Consider the following 23,283-nt stretch of genomic DNA (forward strand, 5'->3'; position numbering starts at 1 on the left):
AGAACCACGTATCAGTCCTGTTTTCAGCTTTGTGACGATGCATGTTTCCAGCTAATCCAAGGAGGGTTTTAAAGAGTTTATTTCATTTAAGAAGCAGGAAACTTTTCTTGACCCATAAAGTAACACATCATCCTTCAGTTTATCACAAACATTCACATTCAAAATCACCACGTTTGGAGATAAATGATTTTCACTGGACAGGGAGGGTATGAAAAATTGTAATATGAAAAGCAGCTAGTAACTAAAGCTGTCAGACAAATGTAGTGGAGTAAAAAGTTCAATATATGCCTCTGAAATGTAGTGGAGTAGAAGTATTAAGTAGCTTAAAATAGAAATACTCTACTAAAGTACAAGTACATCAAAACTGTACCTAAGTACCTGAGTAAATGAACTTAGTTACTGTCCAGCACTGCCTATTTCTGAACATACATAGGACACTGAAGCACCATTAAATACTTTGTGTTTCACTCATTAGACACCAGGGGTCAGTAAAGCTTAAACATTGATGGGCGTGAATATAATAGACTAACTGTATATTGTCTGAATAACACATTGATTGATTCTATTGTGAAATGCAATGCGATTCGGACACATTCTAATTATTTTAGATACAATAACAGTAATTATTCAGGTGTAATTTGTTTTAATTAAAAATATATGAGTTTTATACACACTGTGATCCAACAACATCTTGTGTCTGTGCTCAATGTGCAAAAGACCCCCAACCATGTCATGTATTGTCTTTTTCTCAGGAATCCCAATCTTATGCAGTGTCAAGAAAAATGATGACATTATTTTTCCTCATTTTATGCTCTCCTTGCCTAAAAAAAACCCCTCTAGGGAACATTTTTGCAGGTATGTGCTAATTCTAGTCTTGAATGTCAGCTCCAGCTCCTATTACTATAATTATTTCATTTAAGAAGCATCTTAGATTCACTCTTATTCAACTACATGAGCTACATGTTCTTGAGCAACATACTCAAGCACAGTTGTGCTACAGGGCTGTTGTTCTCTTGCTGACCTTTGACCACTGACTATGTGGGGAGGAAACAAGAAGCTTCATTTTCCAGTGAGAATAAATATGTCAGACACGATCACTGTATTACATTATCGCAATAAAGTGTAGGAGTTTCCAAGTAAATTATAGTCTTTATACACAGGGCAATGCACTGTAGTGTAGAATAAACTAATATCTTTGATGACACTCATCCTTTTTCTCATAATATTGCTAATTATTTAGTTATATGAGCTGCTAGCGTGATGTAGGTCAGGCAGGAGATCCCGCAGGAACTACATTACCCACAATGCAACAGCGCAGCCTTGTCTTGTTCCAACAGACTGTAGCGTCCTCCTCTCCGCCCTGCACGGTGGACTGCAGCGTGATGTGCACACAAGCGATGGGAATAAGTGCGTAGACAGCCTGCGTGCCTCAACCATCCCTGTGATTTGTAGATCAGTGACAGAGGACGCACTTGTTCCGACGTATGTGAACTGCACCCCGGTGTATTTGGATGCAAAGTCAGCCCACAGACTGACAGCTCGGTGCTCGAAATGTCACGTCTTTTTTGGAAATAAAGCCTGTTTGAATACGACGGATCTCCGGACAGCTGGCTGAACAGCGCGGACAGTGACTCCCGGGAGCGTTTTACTTTGTCGCCAAATTTGGGTTACTGACCTGGATGGTGCCTCTTACTCGGATGCAACCACACGCCCATGCGACGATGTCGGTGGATGTTGCTGCCCTCAGTGTGCAGGTTAGGTTACAGTAAACGCTAATTGTTTACGTATTAAAATAAATCTGTTTGGGGCGGAAGACGCAAGCAGGGACTGGAGGCCTACAATGTTTTTACAGCACATTATGTAATATATAACCGTATTCTATTATTATTATTAGATATTAAGACGGGGTGTTGATTTATTGATAAAGAAAACATGGAGCCGGAGTGGATCATTTCATCGCCTTATTTCATCTCGTCCACTCGGATCAGAGATACTGTAATGCTGCGCTGCCTCCATGCAAACCTCCGTTAACAATATTTTCCACCTTGTTGCCACCGTGTGATGGTTTCTGTCTCTCCTAAAGAAGCCGTGGACATTTTAAAAAAGAAAAACCCCTCAACTTCGCCAACAAGACTGTTGATTGATGACCTGACACTAACCATGCGTGCTCTTGAGGCAGCAGGATAATGATAAACGCTGGCATCCTTTTATTGTCTCCAGTGAAGAAGAGTTTCTTTTCTAACCGAGGATGTGTCACCATCACAAATGTAGCCCGTCAGAAGAGGCGACTGAACCAGGCCGCTGCACAGAGACGGAGGTGGGTTTGTTGTGCTCAGACTTGGCTGGATGCTGAACATGGTGCCACTTTACAGCTCTGTATTGAATACCTGCCGATCTGCCGCCGTCGGCTTGTTTCTGTAATTCCCCAGCTGTCTTAAAATGGACGGGGCCTTTTTGATAAAGGCTATTCAGGGACGTTGAACCGGCTCATCATGAGTGGCCATGCATGCGGGATTTAGCCTGGACCGGCTTGTCGGGATGTAGGGCGAATATCCGCGGATATTTCCAAACACAGTATAGAAGAGAGGAAAACAGCCCTTGTTCATGGAGATGGCTGGCGGGGGTGGTGCATCTACACTGGGCTGGATGAGAAATAATGAGGACCCCTGCTCAGAGGATTTCGCTCAGCTCAAACATAGACTGCGGTTTTTATTGGCAGCCTAAATAGTCCACATTTCATGCTAAATTTAATCAGTTGTGGTTTTAATATCACCTCTGAGTGTTTCTGTAGCTCCCAAAGTCAAGTTGTCAGTGGGCTGATATTAATTACAGAAGAGGTTCAAAACTATAAATCACTGTTAAATTAAGTCTACTTAATTGTAACAGCAATATAGGGAATTATTATTAAGTAGGCTATGTAACTGTTTTATTAATTGTAAGCAGCATTTGAGAGACCAGTGAGAGAAATAATGTCTGGATTTAATTTCGCAACTCGCTCACTGATCAGGGTTTCATCAGAGCTGCTGCTTCTGAGATAAACACAAAATCAAGTCTCCTGTGAGAGTAGACGCTTTTTTATAATACACAACTGTGGAAACAGTCAATTAGGTTTCGGGGGTGGGGGGGGGGAGGGGAGGGGGTGGGAAGCTACAGTCATGGATCTGCTCTGCTGAGAGTCATTGTTTGACCTGATGTACATTGTCCCTGAGTGAACTTGCCTTTGGGAATACATGTTACTTACACACTGCGTAGCAACAGCACAGCAGCAACCGGTGACAGGATTTGGCAGAGTTTCAACAGCGAGATGTGGTGATGGGGGAGAGCAGTTGCAGCTCTCTGGTCCTCTGATCCCCTCTCCCCTCCACTGGTGGTCGAGGACACCGCGTCTCTGTCAATGGGCCCTGTATGGATTTTGTGCCTGAGTTGACAGGGGGCAGACCTACAGCGTCAAACAGCAGTCAGGCTGCCATGAACCCATACGGCAGAGCGAGCAGCACGGCAGCCCCCCTGTCCTGCACCAGCTGTGGGGGCTGCTGCTCCCCGCCTCCCCCTTGCCTAATCCCACTCGGGGCCCCCTCCTCAACTACCTCCTCCTCCTCCATGCCCCCGAATATGACCCCTCCGCCACCGATGTGTCCGGCCCCGGTCGTGCAGGTGGAGAATGGAAGCAGCTGGAACTCCTCCACCATCTCCTCCTCCGGCTCCCCAGACTCCCACCCTGGTCACCGCTGTGGGGCCAAGAACCCAAACCCCTACTGGACAGCAGTGTTCGACTATGAGGCCACAGCAGATGAGGAGTTAACCCTGCGGCGCGGGGACCTTCTTGAGGTTCTCTCCAAAGACTCCAAAGTGTCTGGGGACGAGGGCTGGTGGACAGGCAAGATCCAGGACAAGGTGGGTATCTTTCCATGCAACTATGTCACGAGGGGGGGCGCTGCCAACTACCAGCAACTGACCGCAGGAGGGCTGGTGGCAGGCGGGGTGGGTGACTGCCCCGTGGAGATAGACTTCTCAGAACTGCTCCTGGAGGAGGTAATTGGAGCTGGTGGATTTGGGAAGGTGTATAAAGGAGAATGGCGAGGAGAAGAAGTAGCAGTAAAGGCTGCCAGGCAAGACCCTGATGAGGATATTAGTGCCACAGCAGAGAGCGTGCGGCAGGAGGCCAGGCTGTTCTGGATGCTCCGGCACGCCAACATAATCGCTCTCCGTGGGGTCTGCTTGCGGGAGCCCAACCTGTGCTTGGTGATGGAGTACGCCAGAGGGGGTGCTCTGAACCGAGCACTTGCTGGAAAGAAGGTTCCTCCGAAGGTTTTGGTGAATTGGGCGGTCCAGATTGCCACAGGGATGGACTACCTGCACAACCAGGCATTCGTACCCATCATCCACAGAGACCTCAAGTCCAGCAATAGTAAGTACTGGAAACAAGTGTGACTTATCCTCTGTGTAACTAAGCAAATTATATAATTCATTCATTCAATTCAAATGATATAATTTATTACATTTTATAGGACTGGTGATAACATGAGAAGTGAAGAGGAGAGCTGTTTTGGGGGGTTAAGCAACACATAAGTCAAAAGACCTCATCAAACTGGAACCTTTCTTAACACAAAGTCCAAATACTGAATATTTTACTCAGTCTTTATCATGGTAAATGGACTGTACTTATATACCTTTCTGACTACTCAAAGCGCTTCAGCTACATATCACATTCATACACTGATGGCAGAACTGCTCATCAAAGTAACTAATCAGTCACACACACCTCGGGAGTGTCTTGCCCAAGGACACTTCAACATGTGGGCTGGGGGAAGCCGGGATTGAACCGCCGACTTTCCGATTTCCCGCTCTACCAAGCCACAGCCTGGTCATCATCTGACCTAAAATGGACACGTGATAACAGGTTGGAGATCGTATCCCTGTTATCACATGACCAAAATGTGGCTGAAGTTGCCAGAATATTTACATTAAATAGACCTTCTTTGTCCTGGTGCAGTTTCCAAGGTCAATAATGAAGCCTAAAGCTCACCCCTCTGTGTGTATCATCTAACACACAGCTGAGAGGCTCAGTGAGGAAAGGTGGGGTCAAACATCAGGTACATATGTGAGGCAGCACATATGTAATTGTAATGTGTTTATTAGGTACACCTAGCTTAAACAAACCCAGTCTAATTCAACAGTCCTGCAATAGATTCTGCCTTCATGAAGGTCGTAATGTTCAGGTTGTATTGAAACGGTTTTAGAGATTATTAAACTGTATGGTCATTTCAGAGGCTGCAGTTTGTTCTGCTGTTTAATTATAATGCATTACACTGAAAGCTGTGTCTCATTGATATTGCGGGGTAGACCAAATAGAACAATAGAAATATTACAACATTTGAACCGTGATATGCGGTTGAAAGCTCAAGAATCTTGAGTTGTTGTCAAACTTTTTAAAACAGTTTTAACAAACACTGAACATTATAACCGTCATGAAGGTAGGATTTATTGCAGGACTGTTGTATTGGACTGCATCAGTTAGGTGTACCTAATAAACTGGCAACTGAGTGTATTTTTCCCCTGCTCATCTGTGGTGGCGGTTATGTGCCGGCCTATTTCTTGGCTGGGTGCAGGAAATTTCTGGAGTCTAATGTGTTAGTGAGCTTTATATTTTGTTACCTGTGGACAGAGCCAGGCTAGCTGTTTCCCCCTGTTTCCAGTGTTTGTGCTAAGCTAAGCTAACCCGTCTCCAGGCTGTAGCTTCATATTTACTGTACAGACACGCAAGTGGTATGAATCTTCTCATCTAACTCTTGGCAAGAAAGTGAACCAGCATATTTCCCAAAATGTCGAACTATTCGTTTAAAATGGCAAAATCTTTGACATACAGCAGAAGTCAGTTATTTTAATGAATTTAAAAACAGAACAGTATTGATTAATTGTCCCACTTCTAATATTGACATGTTTGCGGTCTAGATGTTCAGTTTCTCTGATTGGCCTATATCTAATCCACTGGGACAAATAAGTTGACAGTTACAAATGTACATTTGTCCTTCTTGTAATCATTTCATGACATTACAGAAATGTGATTATCAAGTGTTGTCTTTGAATAACAATATACAGAGGTTTCTTCTGGGAGCTGATACTGGATGAGAAACTTAAATTGAACCCAGCAGGGAGGCCTAAGTCCTGGAGAGCTGGTCTTCTTCTGCCATCTTTTCCCTGTCATCTCTCTCTGCACCTCCTCCTGCTCTTCATCCTCCTCCTCCTGTTTCCTTCCCTCCTCAAGGAGAGCAGTTCTGCTCTGCAACTCGCTGAGCTATTTTTGGTCTTTTGTGCTACTTGCTGTTTAAAGACGCAGTTGCAGTTGTTGGTGCATCAAATAAATAACACACAGCAAGTATCTAAGTGCATTTGTGTGTGTGTGTGTGTGTATACATGCAGGTCAGACTGTGTGTGTTTATCCCAAGTGACATGCGTGATGTGGGAGGGAGTGTACAAATATGGGTGGAGTGTGCAGGATGCTGACTAAAGGCCTTTTTAAAGAGGGAGACAGACAGCAGAAGTAAGTGTAGCACTAACACACTCGCTGCTGATGTGCCGAAATGTCTCTTAATCTTCAATCCCTCACTTGGTCTTCTCAAGTCTCTCACTTTTCTATCATGTCTCGCTCTTAAACATGCATACCCTGTTCCCATCTCTTTACTCTCCCTCTTCCACTGTGAGGCTCTAACAGTAACGATGGGGGATCAGATGCGTATTGGACAGCAGAGCCTTGGCAACAACACCATAGCGCTGCCTTCCCATGGTGACATGGGCACTGCTTCTGTGTCACTGAGTCATACAGCTGCTAGCCGCTGTCAGCTGCTGCGTAAAATGTCAGTCCCCCTATTTAGAGTATTGTCTGTGTGAAAATAGCAACTGAAGAAATGCAGGAATGTCTCATGAAGGGCTTGGGACCTGTTTTCCCTGTTTTGAATGATGAATATTGCTAATACATTAAGTATGTGATTAGTCTGTGACTCACGCATGCTGAGGGATGTTTGTATTAGCCTGGCGATGCCCAGGAGGGTAAAGCATGGAAAGAAAGTGAGAGAGAGGCAGAGGAGAGAGATAGTGAGTCCAAGGATTGGGAGAATACAGTGGTGGACGAAGTATTCAGATCTTTTACTTAAGTGAAAGTAGCAGTACTACAGTGTAACAATACTGTCACAAGTAAAAGTCCTGCATTCAAAATCTTACTTAAGTAAAAGTATTAGCATCGAAATATGGATTGTAATTTTCACTTTAATGTTACAGCTGTTAAAGGTGGGGCGTGTTGGTAGCTTAACCTATAACAATACATCAAAATCTATTAGTTGATTTATATTATATTAGTTATATTTATATTTTTTAATAATCTAAATAGTGCCTAAAGCTATCAAATAAATATAGTGAAGTAAAAAGTACAATACTTGCCTGAAATGTAGAGGAGTACCTCAAAATTGTACTTAAGTATACAATATTTGAGTAAAAGTACTTCAAAAGTACTACTTTCCACCACCGGGAGAATAACAGGGTGGAATAGATCAGGTTGTGGAGAGAAAATAAGCTCGGGGACCAGAGAGAGCGGAGATGTATGAAGCGAGAGAGGAGACTGATGGGAAAGAGCAAGAGAAGAAGAGCGCGGGGGATAAACAGCGGTTCATCTCAGTTTAGGGTTACACCTCAGCTCATTGTCCAGGTGCGCTGGTCTCAGGTGTCCTCTTCAAACCGCCGACCACTTGGCATCACTGTGGTTACAGAGCAGCTCAGGCCCCCGAGCCTCTCCTCTGTCTTCCATCAGCCGGCTCCTGCGCTCGGTAAACAATCCTCATCCTCCCACAGAAGAATTCATCAAGGCAAAATGTGACACTGCTGATAGAGTCAACGTGCGTTTGAAGCTTCACAAACATTTTACAACACAGGGGTTTTATTTTCGGCTCACTCAGATGCTTTCATCTAATTTTGTCCCAGACAAGTTTTAAAAATTTTTTTTTTTTTTTTAAAGGCGTGTCCTCGTGCATGTGTGACAGTGTTTTAACCTGCTGAGTGTTGCTGTCGGTCGGCCCACAGTGATGAGTGAGTGTCTGTGTAACGGAGATAATCTGATTAGCGTGACCTCCTTAGAGTGATGTCACAGCATGTTTGTGGGTTGGCAGGTAATTTCCCCCCGTGGTAAACCGTTACCTGTCACTCTGATCCTGGATCAGCCTCTCGTTTCTCAAAGCATAGGGCACTAGTCCTCCTTGATCGGCTCGATTAAAACGTGGGATTAAAGTAGAAACAATGAAAAAATTCACAGTGCTCTTGATCACTATAGACATGAAAGATGCAGTGTATTGATATAATATCAGTATTATTATATGATATATATATATATATATATATATATATATATATATATATATATATATATATATATATATATATATATATATTCATCATCAAATAACCTGCTGATTATTTTCTTGATTAATTGTCTGACCAACAGACAACAAAACCCAAAGATATTCAGCTTATTATCACAGAAGACTAAGAAAACCAGGAACTATTCACATTTCAGAAACTGAAACCTGTGAATTTTATATATAAAATGACTTAAATGATAAATTGATTATCAAAATTGATGCAGATAAAGTTAGTTGATTGACTAATCAAATAAATCGTTTCAATGCTATATTAGCTATATAGTAGATTTTGGCTATCTATATCATCTTGATATAACCTAAATGTTATTTTTCATAATTTTAAGGCTGCATAACAATGAATACAATCTTACGAACCAAAAGTAAGTAAGTAGTAGTTGAGTGAAATGAATGAATGAATGTCACCACCTTATCGGCAGTAATTATTCATATTACTAATAATCATTTCTTCGAAAATCCTTGTATGTAAATTTCCCCTGAAAGCACCAGTAGCCATCAGTATTGTAATAGTATGGACATAGCGGTATTATTTTATATGAATATTTTTGACCAAATACCTCTATGCCCATACTGTTACAATCTTTGTCTGTGGTCACTTACTCACCTCAACAAATGTGGATTTAGATTCATTTTGTAGAATATTTTAAGATTACAGTTAACAGATAACAATTAAAACACATACCTGCTTGTTCGACCACATCACACAGTCATCATTTAAGTCTGTTAATTTTAATTTTAATTCAACATGGATGAGGAGAAATTTTGATCATCTACAGTTCCATGATTAACTGAGCAAACTTAATCTCAAACTTAAAAAAAGCTGTGAGTACTAAAAAGTGAGTAAGTGGACCTTGAGTTGAGATTGTTTTGTTCTGTTTCATTACCACTGCCAGGTTATGAGACTGAGTCATGGTTCCTTTACATACAGTAAATGTCATATTGACTATGTCTCACTGTGTGGACATTTATTTACATACAGTTAATATTTGTGTTTCCCTTTGAACAGCTGTTAGATAAGATGTCTCCACCTTAATTCAACAATTTCAGGCAAATTAATGTGACTATAAGTGGTAATTTTGATGAAGCTTCTGTGATTTTTAACTGGGAATGCAGAGGCTAATAGACACACACGATGAAGACACACGGTTGACATTACCTGTTGTTTTGCCTGTTGTAGCTTCAAATGGAAGCCATGTTTACACAGTAAACAATCATCTCAATAGCACCTCGAAGCATGCTTGTCAGGAATGCTGTTTGCTCATAGAGTATTTAGATTAAGCAAGAAAAGGGAAATTAAATGTAAGCTTTTTCTTTTAATTTTGGCTGATGTGTTGAACAAGCTGCCATGACATCAACAACATCAGCACTGCACATAAGTGCTGTAATAGCCAGTTAACAGATTAGCAAGGCGAGATATGGCAAATAGTCGCAGTCATTGAAAAGCCTGCATCTGGCTGTGTGTGTGTGAGTCTGTAAGAGTGAGTCTGTTGAGGAAAGGATTAGTGTGGTGGCCAGTGCCGGCAGTGGAGGCCGAGACTGTGACTAACTGGAGTGTGAGCTAGCAATACGACTGCCGCGCTAAGAGGAAGAGGTTGCTATTATACGTCTTTTAGCCTGAGGTATATCTCATGGGCGTGGATTAGAGGAATGATATGTACTATATGTATGACATGTGTGGATGGCTCCTATTGATTAAGGGTGTAGGTTAGTTTCAGCTGTATTATTACTGCACTGACCCTACCTAAAATCACATTTCAGTAAAATCAGTTTTACTGATAGAGACCTGGCGTTTTAGACATAATAAATAATAACGGGTTGCATGACATAAACTCATGTAGAGATCAGTCATTAGTAAATATTCACATCTAGTAACTGCCAACAGGTGTAACTGTTATGTAGCTAACTGAACCAACTGACAAAGCTAACGTTAGCTTGCTAATATATGAACTGTTTAGAGATATGGTCGACACATTTGACCTGATTTTAAATCACATTTCAGAAAAATAACACAACAAACCTCAAATTATAAAATGTCATGCCAATAACTTTAGTCTAAAGTTAAATAGCCTTGGTTAGGTTAGCATAATCTAATGTTTCCCACTCCTTCTAAACTGCATGAATACTACAAACTATGAAACACATTTCTCCATGTATGCATATATGAATAACGCTTAAAGTCATACCTACATTTACGAATGATTAGTTGTTGTTAAATAACAGGCAAAACAGACATTCGCACATTCAAACGCACATCACTAACACTTCTTCAGGTGCTGGATCAAAAAACAAACTGAAGGCAAAATTCAAAAGATCTGCACGCTATACTGTTATCTCCCAGCTAATTTAATTTAACCGAGCTATGTTTGAATCTAACAGAGATCTTCGTCAGGCATTGTCAGATGTTTTGTCTGACTTTAATACACCCAGTAATTGCCAGGTGTAGCTGTCATGTAGTAAACAGAACCTACTGACAAAGCTAATGTTAGCTTGCTAATATATTAGTTACTGATTTAGAGTGAGGAGTAAAAGAGCTAATGGGATATAGTCAACACATCTGACCTGGTACTTGTAAACAATGTAAAGTGATAAGTTATTAAATTACATTTCCCAAACTACACGCTATACCTAAAATTTCAAAATGTGCCAATAACGTTAGCTATTATTATTATTATTATGCTAACCTTACTGACACTATTTAGTCATTTAACTAAATATTCTCAGTAAGGTTAACATAATCAGATATTTCCTACTCAATCGAAACTGTTTCAGTTTTAACTCTGAAACACACGTATGTCTCCACGTCATGTACACCTAAATTAAACAAAGTCATACCTACATTTACAAAGGATTGGCTGTTAAGTTTAATAAACTGTGCCCCCCTTAAAACTGTAATTTTTTGGAAATTATAATACAGCCACTTACTTCCTGCTTACATAGTTGACTGCTTCTGGATTGGGCTGCAGATGTTTTCTAGCAACCAATTTCTCCATTACTATAGTCTTTACTAGCTAAAACATTTCTTAAGTTTTAATAGTGCAACCAGATTAAGTAAATAGCTAGTTTGAAACCAGCTAGTATACTAACATTAAAACTTCTGCAACCCAATCCTGATACTTCGATAGCTGCATATTTACAGATGCAGATGCTCTGTCCTTTCCTGCCTTATCTTTGATTGCTGTTCAGTTTAGGAACATTTTAGGGAGAAAACTAGGATTTTGAAGAGTGAGGGGAACACGTTCACCCCACCCCCCATGGATATTAGGCTTTTGGACAGAATGATTACATGACAGGCTGTTTTTTATTTTCTGTGTTTTATGTGGCATGTCTGCAAGCTTGGTGCGTGTGCAGTTGAGTATGTAGGCCTGTGTGCGTATGGAGGTCGGACAGCAGGACATGCTGGCGCACTCACACTCACTACTATCACACACATGTACACGCACACACACTTGTGTACGCGTTGCAACAGGGCAACAATGACCCCATTCTCACACAGCAGCCCAAGACAGAGCGAGAGCAGGGCTCACAATGGCAGGAGTAACTGCAGGGGGGGAATGGGGTGGGGGCTTGAAGGATGGGAGATGGAGTCAGCGTGGGGCGATATAGGCTGTGAATGACAGAGCGAAGAGATGGATGGAGGCAAAGAAGGATGGGTAGAGGAGCAGGGCAGGAATGGAGTGGCTGTAGAGAAACCCCTGGAGGCTCGGTTGGGAAAGGGAACGGGGAGATGGATGGGGGGAGGGAGAGATAAGGCAGGAATAGGGAGAAGTATAAGGCCAGTTTAAGAGGAGGTCAAATCATTCTTCTTTCTCTCAGTGAGCTGGCTACAGATTAAGGCTAACAGTCTTGATGGACTATAGGCTGCACTATCAGTGTCTGTCTGTACTGTAGGGCTCATTATACCAATACACTTCAAGTTCAAGTCAAAATGCACAAATTATACAACAACTGCAACCATATGAACACCGGGATGTGAAGGGTTTGTAATAGATGATAATCTAACCACTAAAACAGATTCTTTGTAATGACGAGTCAAGTCGTAGTAGATACAGTAGCATACATATCTTTTCCAAATCGTCTTGTACTCTACATCAATTCAATTTTATGGGCATACTGAAATTATAAACTTCAATTTGAATTAGTTCCAGTGATACTGAGTGACTCACAGAAATGAGTTAATAATAATAATAATAATAATAATAATAATAATAATAATAATAATGATGACTTTATAAAGGGAACAAACATAAAAAGGTCCATAGCGAGTTTTTGTTGCCATAAATTTAGGAGTCAGTATTTGTTCCTCAATTCCATGTTACCTTCAAGTATTACATGTAGTACAGTATTACTAGTACACCATTTGCCCTAATACTAGAAAATGAAACGACTACTCACAGCTGCAAAATATGAAATAAATAAAAAATGGTGGAAAGGAAGATCTTGGAAAGATCCTAACATTATTAAATCTGAAAAAGAAAAATGAATTGACAGCAGCATTCAAAAGTAGTGTCTTGCTTAATGTTCGAATGGAATCATTTCTTTAAGATACATTGGTTTCTTGTTACTAACTGCAGAAACTGTTTATTATAGCAATTAGTGTTAAGTGCATACCATTTAGTATTGTATATAGTAGGTAGTTAAACTGAAGTATTAGCTTTTGCTTCAAGCATTCTAAAACTTCTCTCACCTCAACAAGGACTTGAACCCTGGACCCTCAGATTAAAAGTCTGATGCTCTACCGACTGAGCTATCCAGGCTTGATGTAAATAAAATGCCACAGCCTTTCCAGTCACCAGATTTTGGACCATGTGCTTAAATTGTTGTCTTTTTAGCCATGCTAGCTGGCTAAGCATGCTAACTAAGACTGGGAACGTGATAAACATTATACCTGCTGAACATCAGCATGTTAGCATAGTCATTGTGACTATGTTAGCATGCTGACATTAGATTAAAGCGCCACCAGTGTGGCTGTAGACAACCTTAAAGCAGCAAATTCAACCAAAACGCAGTGGCAAAAAAGCAGCCCCCCAAAAAAACACCTAGTAGTGACGTTTTCTGCTTCTCTGGGAGTGATTTGTTGTTGAATTTTTCTCATGTTATCCATTCAGATAGACATCTAATGTCACGTTGAGCTTCAGTATCTCCACTGCAGCTCCAGTGGAGTTTATTTTTCAACTATCTCAAACATCACATGTGAGTAGAAATGTGTCAGTTCTGTCTCACGATCAAAGACTTCACTTTAGACTGTGTTATTCTGACAGCTGCAACAGCAGGAAGAAAACCAGAGAGATACTGAGTTCTCGTCTGACAGTAGCCTCATCAGACCAAAATGCAATGCCGCCACTAGACATGATATACATCGTGTAAGGGCTGATTTGACTTTTTCTCAGTAGTAGAGGACTGAAGACGCATGTTGAGGGGAAATTATAGCACTTGATACCAAACTAAAAGTCAGACTGATGACATTAAACAGTGCAGAGTATGAAAGTGTGGATTGTTAGACGGACTTTGGACTGTTTTCAGTTCTCTGGCACCGTGTGAACTCGGCCACGCTGCTAACAGATGTTTGCATCAGGAACACTGCTGAGTTTCAGTCTGGCTCAGTGACTGGGAGACAGGAGGGAGAGCTACAGTGACACCAGTCAATGGCTGCATGATTACAAATGAATATACACGCATGGGCTCACACACTCATGCACACACATCACAATTATTTTCTCTACTGGTCAATAAAAAGTTGATTTGACGCCAGTTAACAGTGATGACTCCCTGCTGCTCTCTTTTACTGCATTGCAGCTCAGGCTCTCTGTGGACCTGCCAAGCATACTGACACACATTTACACATCCTCCTGCTTTATGTTGTTGTACATTATCAATTGCATAATACAGCTACACATTGATGTGGGTCTACAGCATATGTACTGTGGTTTGATTTGCTGTTTGTGATCACTATTCAAATGTTCTTTTAAGATTTTGTCACATTTTGGTCTTGTATCCATACGCACAAGCACACAATTACATGCAAACACATACTGTCCACCAGTGGATTATATAATTGCAGTGTATTTGCATAAACAGACAGAAGGCTGGATCTTATGTCTGCAAAACAGGCCCAAATAGTGCTTTAGTTTACTCTGAGTCACGAGACAGGCAAACAGTAGTGCAGTAAACACCAATGTTAAACGCCACAGGCAGTGCCTTTCCTCCTCATCGCTTCAAATTCACCTCATCTCTTCAGTCAGACGGAGTGTCTGAGAAGCAACGGCACGAGAGATCATCTGAAATTAAAGACAAGATGATAAAGAAGTGTAACTAGAGGGGAAACACTCCGCTAGTGCAACAGAAAAAATACATTTGTGTTCCTCTTTTTTTTTTTTTTTTAAACTTTAGCTATGAATTGAGTGATGGTTTCTTATGTCACAGTTTCCTGTGGAATAATGCGCTTAATTCTAAGCACAGAATGACTTTGTGTTTCTCACCACCACAGTAAGAAAAGACACACAGGGGCAAAGCTGTACATTACAAGTGATAAACACAGTAATGTCACACACTCACACTTACATTGGCACCTCCTGGGCTGTTGTATGTTCGGTGGCTGTTGACTCGAATGTTAGAGGGTCATTGTTGTTTGCCAGCAGCCTGGCACGGAGAGTGGGGAGTCAGGCCAAGCAGAGAAAGCGCCGGGTGTCCCCCGAGCTGAAGGTCCTTCACCCACTTTCATAGTGGAGTCAAGTAGAGGACACTTCAGTCAGACAACAGACGATGCACTGCATGTTTGGAGCACATAGACCCGAGAGTCAGTACTAGAATGTAACGTTTTATTCAACGTTTATATTCACTGCTGTATTGTACACTTGACTCAATTCCTGGACAACCTGAGAGCTGGACTGAGAGCTCTGGTCCATCCATAACTCATGGATGTTAAATGGATTAAAATTACATGCAATAGACAACACTGCTCAGTTTTATGATGTGTTATTGTTCTAATCAATGACACCTTGTGAGTTTTTCACTTGTTCAGAGGTTGTCCATCTTTAAACTTGATTTTGTTTCCTTTTCAGTCCTAAAAAGTGAAAAACTGTGAGATTAGTTCTCTAGTTGCAGAAGTGCTCTAAAGTCAGAGACCCTTTCATACTATAAAAGGATGCTTTTCAAGTGGATTTGCACGTGAAAGTAAAATTTAGCTGTTTTTTTGTTTGCAGGTGGTTGTTTTGCGTCATAATTAATAATAAGAAGAATAGAAACACACTTGAACGTGTTTGTTTCCCCAAAATATTTAGAGGGAACAGGCGACAAAAGTGAAACAAATGATCTCTTGTCTCGACCATTGTGGTGATTTGTATTGTCAAGTTTTGTTGTGATGCCTTCATCAGAGCTTGCTCATCAGCATCATGCTTTGTTGAATGCTTCATGACAAAATGTATCTGCAGATTTATCAGTCTATTATTAGTCTGCTGTAAATAAAATTCACCAAACTGTTTTCTACCTTTTTTTTGCCAACTTTGTCCTGAATCTTCTTTGGGGAAACACAATTGCAGTTCTTGGATGCACCCAACTAAAATTTAGTACAGGAGAAGCACCCCTGTTTCCTCTTTTGCCCACTGGAACTTCAGAAATTGTTAGATTCAGCATTGAATTTGAGGAGTAGATTTGTTTTAATGTTTATTGTACATGCAGTCCAATATTTTTTCAGTTGTTGCACACAAAAATACTTTGGGTCTGTGCAATCTGTCAAACGAAAGCCGCTGCAAAAGTTAAAATCTGTCATGAGTCGAAAAAAAACCCTTCAAACCTTTCTGTGAATTCCCACACTGTAAGTACTCCCGTTTTTCATACCACAAACACACACACTCCACGCAAAAAAAGCCAAGAGAAAGCCACCTCATTTAATACCTCAGTCTCTTCTGAGCCCGGTCACACGAATCTGGCAGCTGCGTTTGTGTGGAGACAAAGTGAATGGCTGCAGGGTGAAACTATGCCACTGCGCGGCTCAGGATTAGAGGCCCGATGGCCTGTGGTGGTACAAGTGGAGCCAAGCCAGGGTATCAATGACATGGGAGCATACTCACTACAACCTCCAGATCAAAGCATGGGAGAACGGGAAGAGACCCAGTGATTCTTTGTTTGTATGTATTGAGATGCTCTAAATGCAGCAGATGTGATTGGTAAAAGTCAATCTGCAGTGTAGTGGTGAATCAATTACCACACTGCTATATTTTCAACTTTTAGGTGACTAAACTAAATGGTTTTGATGGAGAAACAACAGTTAAACGTTTTTTTAAGCTGTAAATCTACTGTATGTGTCTGCATTTGAATTTGTCACACATTTTTGAACTAAATAGACTTGGGTTTTACGATACGGGGGGATTTGAAGTGTTTTTTTTAATGCGTGTTTAGAGAGATGTTTTATGTCTTCCTGTGCTTGAAATCTCTTGAGAGACGAGAGAATGGAAGTGTGAAAGCCAAAGGAAAATGGAGAGACCTATTGAGATACAAAGACATCTGGTATGTGCTGCCAGGAAAATGACAAAAGCTCTCCCTCCAGTCATCTCTCTTTCCCTCTGCATCTTTTCATCCACTCATCATTACCTTCTTTCCTTTTCTCCCCCATCTCGCTCTCTGTTTCTTGCCTTTTCTTGAACTGGCTCTTCCTCCCTTTTCAGCTGCTTCTTCCCAATATTTCATTCTTCCTCTCTTGCCCTCATTTCTGCAGCTCTTCCTCTCTTCCCTCTTGTGTCCTTCCTCCTCTCATCCTCAGTCTCCCTTCCCCCATTCCTCATCTTCAAACTGCCACCCGCTTTGCCTCCTCATCTTCCCCCTCCACACACACATATACACACTCCCACCACCCCCCACATTATGTACACACAATCTACCTCTCAGTTACTCTGCTTTTTGACTCCCTCCACTCTTTTGCTTTCTCTGCGTCTCTTCTTCCATTTCTTCTCCCCGGTGTGTTGTGATTATAGCCAGGCTGGCGACAGCTGCAACAGCAGACAGTCAGGCAGTGGGCACCGGCGGAGGGAGGGAGGGAGAGAAAGAGGGGAGGATGATGGGGGGAAAAGAGTGGATGCAAAGATGAAGAGACAGTCATAAGGCGGTAGGGTTGGAGGGGGTGGTTACTTTTTTGTGGCAAGGTTTTGATCTTTGCCGAAGCAGACAGAGACGGAGACGTCGGGTCTGCAGGGCGGTGGACTGGCTGCTCAGCATCCCACGGGCCTGTATCTCATCTGTGGTGATGCACCGTCGGCTCACTGCCATGTCAGTCAAGTTGCTGTATTTGTCTCCCTGACATGCTCGTACACACCAGCGGAAACAGACGGCTTGGACCAGCACTGAGGTGGTGGTGTTGTGAGCTGTGGAGTATATCAGAGAGTCTGTCTGGGGTTTGTTGGAACGTTGGACCTGATTCGCTGACTTGGCGCCACGGCAACAGCTGTTCCAGCCTGCAGGCTACACCTGTTTCTGCATGAGAGAGGAGGAGGGTGAAGAAGCGACTGATGAGGGGAAAGGGAAAGAGAAAAAGGGAAATGTCTGCAAAAAACTTTGCTAACTGCTCTCATACATTGAGAGAAATAATCTTCATGAGGGATGTTCTGTTTTTTTCTGTGTCTTGGTGAAGTGTATGCCTCCAATACTGAGCATCACAGATCTGACATACCAGCTGGCAGATCTGTAAGGTGTCTTCAGTCTTATTAAATATTTAACCCCCAATAGGTTCTTCCAAAAGAGCAACACAAGACATACATAACTTATATTTTTATATAAAAACAAGTCTACAGCCAAGCTCTGTGAGGCTGTACTGCTTTGAATTAAACGATAACATAAGCATGCTAATATGACCGTGTTAACATGCTGATGTTAAGCACGTATAATGTTTACCATGTTAATCATTTTAGTTTAGCGTGTTAGGAAGCTAACATTTGCTAAACAGAAAGTAGAGCTTCGGCTGATGGGAAAATTTTGTAATTAGTTTTGCAGGTATTTGGTCAAAAACGGTATTGGAGAAATTGAATTTTGACCTGATGATGGTGCTACATGGAACGATACCAGTAGGTCAGTAGGTTTCATCCTTTGGGCGCCATGAATGTCTGTACAAATTTCATGGCAATCCATCAAAAAGTTGTTGAGATATTTCAGTCAGAGCTACAGAAATATCCCATAATAAACACATACATGAACATTAAATCTTAATTAAAACAACAATCCCAAAAACTAACATAACACATAAGGAGGAGGTTGGGGCGGTGGAGGGAGCTGCGGCAGCAAACAGTGAGGGCGTGAGCGTATCTACAGAGTAATAATAAGTGTCAGGTTATAATGGATTTAAAAAGGATGGTCGAAAATCAGTGGAGTTTCCCTTTAAACAGAAAATTAAGGGGGGAAAAAAAGAAAACAAAGCATCCTCATAGGGGCATGAGGGTTTTCTTCTCTGACACGCCTCTTCTTTCACAGCGTCGTTGATCTCTGACCTCTGCCCTTGTTACCATAACAACAAGTTAATGACACAGCAGGCTGAACTGATCCTTAGCCAAAATAACACGAAACAATATGAGTTAACCGGTCGAGGTTTGTGTGTCCTTCACTGTTCATCATTTCTTCCTGTCTTCATTCGATCTCTATCATGAGCTTCTGTGGTTCATATGTTACATTGGGAAATCCCGATCAAGTGCAGAAATACAGAAAGCACTGGTCTTTATATGTGACGGGAGGCGTATTTGATTTGTAATGTGAAAGTTAAGTTTTGTACTGAATTTTGTTTCTTAGGTTGATTTATTGTGAAAAGGAAAACAAAAAGTGGATTTCACCTGTAACTGCACGAGACCAACAGCAGGATCGCCTCAGTAAGACAAGCTAAGCTTGTAAGAGTCCCGAAAAATCTACTTAACATACTGATACCTGACTTTGAGTTTTTGATTTTACACAAGAACAGGCCAAGTAGGCAAAATAAATCAGGGAAGGTCAGTTCCACCACTTTATTCACCAGGTACAATGCAGACAAAAAATCTTTTTAAGCTCAGCCCTAAATACACGTCTGTGGAGGGTATTTGGGCTTCAAAAATACCAAAACATACCAAATACTCCCATCCCAAACCTGTAGTATATCCTAGTTGCATATCCTTGTAATAAGATGCTTACATTCTGTTTCCCTTCACCCGACAGTAACTTTAACCAAAGTCCAGGCCATGAAGTAGCATGTTGAAGAACAGGAAAAGGAAATATGAAAGCAGCATTAGCTTTGACAGGATGCACCACCTGCAGCACCCTGATCAGCTGATCAGACAAACCAAATCTCTCAGCTGACTGCTCAGATGACCACACCCAAAACTCCTGCAGCTGATTGGTCGCACTCATGTCACATAGTTTATTTAACGCGAGGCAGCACTGAAAGACAATAACAGTCTGGCTGGACTTTTCAGATATAGTATTTTGTTCTTTTGTACTTTCATAAAATGCTCCAAATAATCATGGAAAACATTTTTTTGCCAGTAAATTTTTTTTTTTAATAACTTTTGTGGCAATGTACTCCTTTGTGTTAATTACACATTAGATGAAATAACAGCTTTAGCTATTTTATCAAAGCAGTAAACAGATGGTAAATTACAGGGTTATAACTTTAGTTAATAACTTTCAGAATTTTGTTAAGATTCTGCCTAAACACAATTTACACATAAAATTCATTGTCAATTATTTTAAACTAATAGTAATCTGCACATTTGAAAGGAAATACAGTAAAGCTCATGCATGCAATAATGTATTGCATTTGCAACCATTAGAATCATAGAAATATTTGTTTTGATTGGATGAAAAATAAATTCCTTCTGGGTTTAATTGGTGCCCACATTGCAATCCCCCTCACCACCCAGCTCAACCTCAGAGCTTATTTTTGCCATGTCAGGCTTTTACTGTTTCCAAATATGTTTGTTCTATTGTTAACTGTCTAATCTTTCATTTAACTGCTGGACCGGCAGGGAGTTTCCAGATATAAACATCGATGCAAGTTGCTCTGACAGAAATATCATCACTCAGAGGACCTTTGATTGCATTCCTCTGTGATGAAATATCTGAGTGGGCTGTTGGCTAATGTGTCACCTGTACTTACTGCACTGAATAACTAGTCTGGAGATCATTAGTCAGGTTTAAGCCTCGCCGGTTACTCCTCCATCGGTGTTTGAACAGTGACTCAGTGGCATTTCTCAACACTTATCCAGGGTCAGGGTCCAAGGATGGAGGAAAGAACAGCAGCAGTTTAAAGGTTAAATCAACACTTAATCACACAGGGCTGAACGGAAACCACCGCTGCGCTGCTCTCTGTGGAATGAAAATGTGACTCTCTGGCCAATCTGCAGGTGTTTTTGACAGCCGATCAATAATTCTTGGCTGTGACAGCAGTTTCTGGATTGTGGCCAGAACTGCAAAATGCTATAAAGTTTCACACCTAAGGCCACCCTGAACCCCTGCAGTCCTCCTCCAAGTCTCCATGACAAACTGGTGCGTAGCCATGGTGTTCAGAATCAGAATCAGAAATACTTTATTGATCCCCGAGGGGAAACTCTTTTGTTACAGCAGCTCACTATCACGTCAGTGCACACAGGAATAGAAGTACTAAGCAAAAAATATAATACACTATAATACAGGTACAAGTGGGTATAAGTATAAAATTAAAATAAGTGTAAGTACCAAAGTGGATTACCGGTTGATGATGTATGATTGTATGTATGGAATAATAATACAATGTAATAAAATAAGTAATAAGTAGAAGTGCATGTACTGTCACGTTAAGTGTAGCTTATTATGATTATTATGAGACGGTGGATATTGCACAGCAGTAATAGAAGTATGAATAAATATCAATAAATTAAACTGAAAACAGAGTATATTGCACAGTAGTAGTTGTTCCAGTCCTTAATGGTTTTAAAGGGTATTGGTACACCTTCACAAGGCATCACAACAGACCAGGAGCCCTTTTTCTTCATTATCTGGATATCTTTGCCATGCCTTTCAAATCAACAGCAAGGACAGGATCACTTTATAATACTATTTATTAATTAACTTGATACTCATATTAAAGTTGTTTTAATGGCAAAATGTGATGATTGCGCTATAGCGATGTGGCTCCAGGGACAGCAATATCTGTCGGTCCACGGCTTTGGTCTAGAGTGAAAAGTCCCGACAACTACTGGATGGGTTATCATGACGTTTGGGACAGACTTTGATTGTTCCCCAGGATGATTTGTGATACATTTGATGATCAACATTTCAATTTGTCCAATACTTTGTTGTATTTTGTTCAGCTGTACTTTGTGTAGTGTTACGTAGTGCTAATTAACAAATGTTAGCATACTAAGACACTTAATTAAGATGTTGTACATGGTAAACATTACACCTGTTAAACATGAGCACTTTAGCATGACAACTACCATTTTACATTTACTTCACCACTGAGGCCAAATATCAAAAAACAGTTTTGGACCTCAGTTTTTATCCATCTTACGTTTGTTTTCTGATTACAATGAGCATTAACAGCCTCACAGAGCTGCTAGCATGAGTCTTGTTAATCCGCTAGGTTACATTTATTTAATGGCTCTCTGTTGGTTACAAGCATAACACGGGTCATTGATAAGATCAAGTCTGACTGATATCGGCTCATTGGAGGACAGACATACTTTGCACGTAAATCGACTGTGTGCTCAAAGGCATACTGAAACAGTGAATGTTCATCATTTGGTCAGGGCAGTGCAGCAGCAGTTATTCTTGTTGATTCATAGTAAAACTGTTACAATACTAATGATATTATATCAAACTGTGCCAGAATAATAAACAATCACAGTATTTTCTGTGATATTTCCTATAATGCATGTTGCTATGGGAGACTTTGTAGTAACCAGGGAGCTTGTCAGCAGCATTTCTTGCTTTCTTCTCATTACTCTATTTTGAGATAACATTTCCAACAGCGCTGGCATTGCTTTGTAAAAGCCACACTGTCCTTGAGGTCTTTTTTTCTCCTTCTTCGCTGTGATAAAATGTTGCTGTGATGCCTCCGGCACCATTGCGGGTGTTATTTGTGTATCGCTGCACTTCAGGTTTTTCTCAAACATGTTGATCTTTGTGTTTGACGTATGGCTGCACGGAGACGTTGTCGAGGTGTGAAAGTAACACGATGATGTTCTAATTACATCAGGAGGAGAGTGGGAGCAGGTGGAAGTGCTGCTTCGCTCACACTTACAGTTTCTGTAATCATGCCTCTGTTCAGTTTCTGTCTTTCCTCCTCGCTCCATCGTCAGCCTCTTCTTTTTCTGTCCTCTATGTTTCCACCCCACCCTTCCCTTCCTACAGGCCCGATGTCCTTTTCGCCATATGGATGTGCTCCATATTTATACACACAAAACAAACCAGGAAAGGCAGACTGTGAGGAAGACACACCCATCTAAGCATGCAGATACATCCCTTCCTCTCGTTCTTTCTGAGTCTGTCTGGACTCCATCTTTTGGTTTCCCGAGACAGAGAGAGAGAGAAGGAGTTTGCCCTGAGGAGACAGCTGTCCCTCACAGAGACGACAGTATCAGAATAGAAAAGATGACTGGAAACAATCTGTGAAGTACTTCACTTATTCCCATTTCATGCTACTTTATTCTTCTGCTTCTCTACATTTTAAAGGAAAATATACCTTTAATTCTATGACATTTATCCGACAGCCATAAATGCAGATAAAAATTTTACATACCAAAAATGTGATCAGCTTATAAAATATCCATTTTTGTCTCTTAAACTGCTCAACAGTATAGAAAGTCAGGCTGCAACTAATGAACCATTTATTTATAAATCCATTTATTTATCTGCTGATTTTTTTCTCTTTTAATCT

General features: G+C 41.1%; 1 protein-coding gene and 1 non-coding gene across 2 annotated transcripts in view; one reads left to right on the forward strand and one right to left on the reverse strand.

The window, feature by feature from the left end:
* Window positions 1–1,344: 1,344 nt before the first annotated feature.
* map3k10 (mitogen-activated protein kinase kinase kinase 10) overlaps window positions 1,345–23,283 on the forward strand; it is a 38,521-nt gene continuing 16,582 nt past the window's right edge. Inside the window, exon 1 of the mRNA XM_044204054.1 lies at window positions 1,345–4,408. Coding sequence (XP_044059989.1) covers window positions 3,406–4,408 — 1,003 coding nt within the window. The 5' untranslated portion in view covers window positions 1,345–3,405. The remainder of the gene's footprint in view (window positions 4,409–23,283) is intronic.
* On the reverse strand, window positions 13,105–13,177 carry trnak-uuu. The gene has a single exon. It is a non-coding gene; the product is annotated as a tRNA-Lys (tRNA).

The sequence above is a fragment of the Siniperca chuatsi genome, linkage group LG7 (assembly GCF_020085105.1).
Source record: "Siniperca chuatsi isolate FFG_IHB_CAS linkage group LG7, ASM2008510v1, whole genome shotgun sequence".
NCBI lineage: Eukaryota > Metazoa > Chordata > Actinopteri > Centrarchiformes > Sinipercidae > Siniperca > Siniperca chuatsi.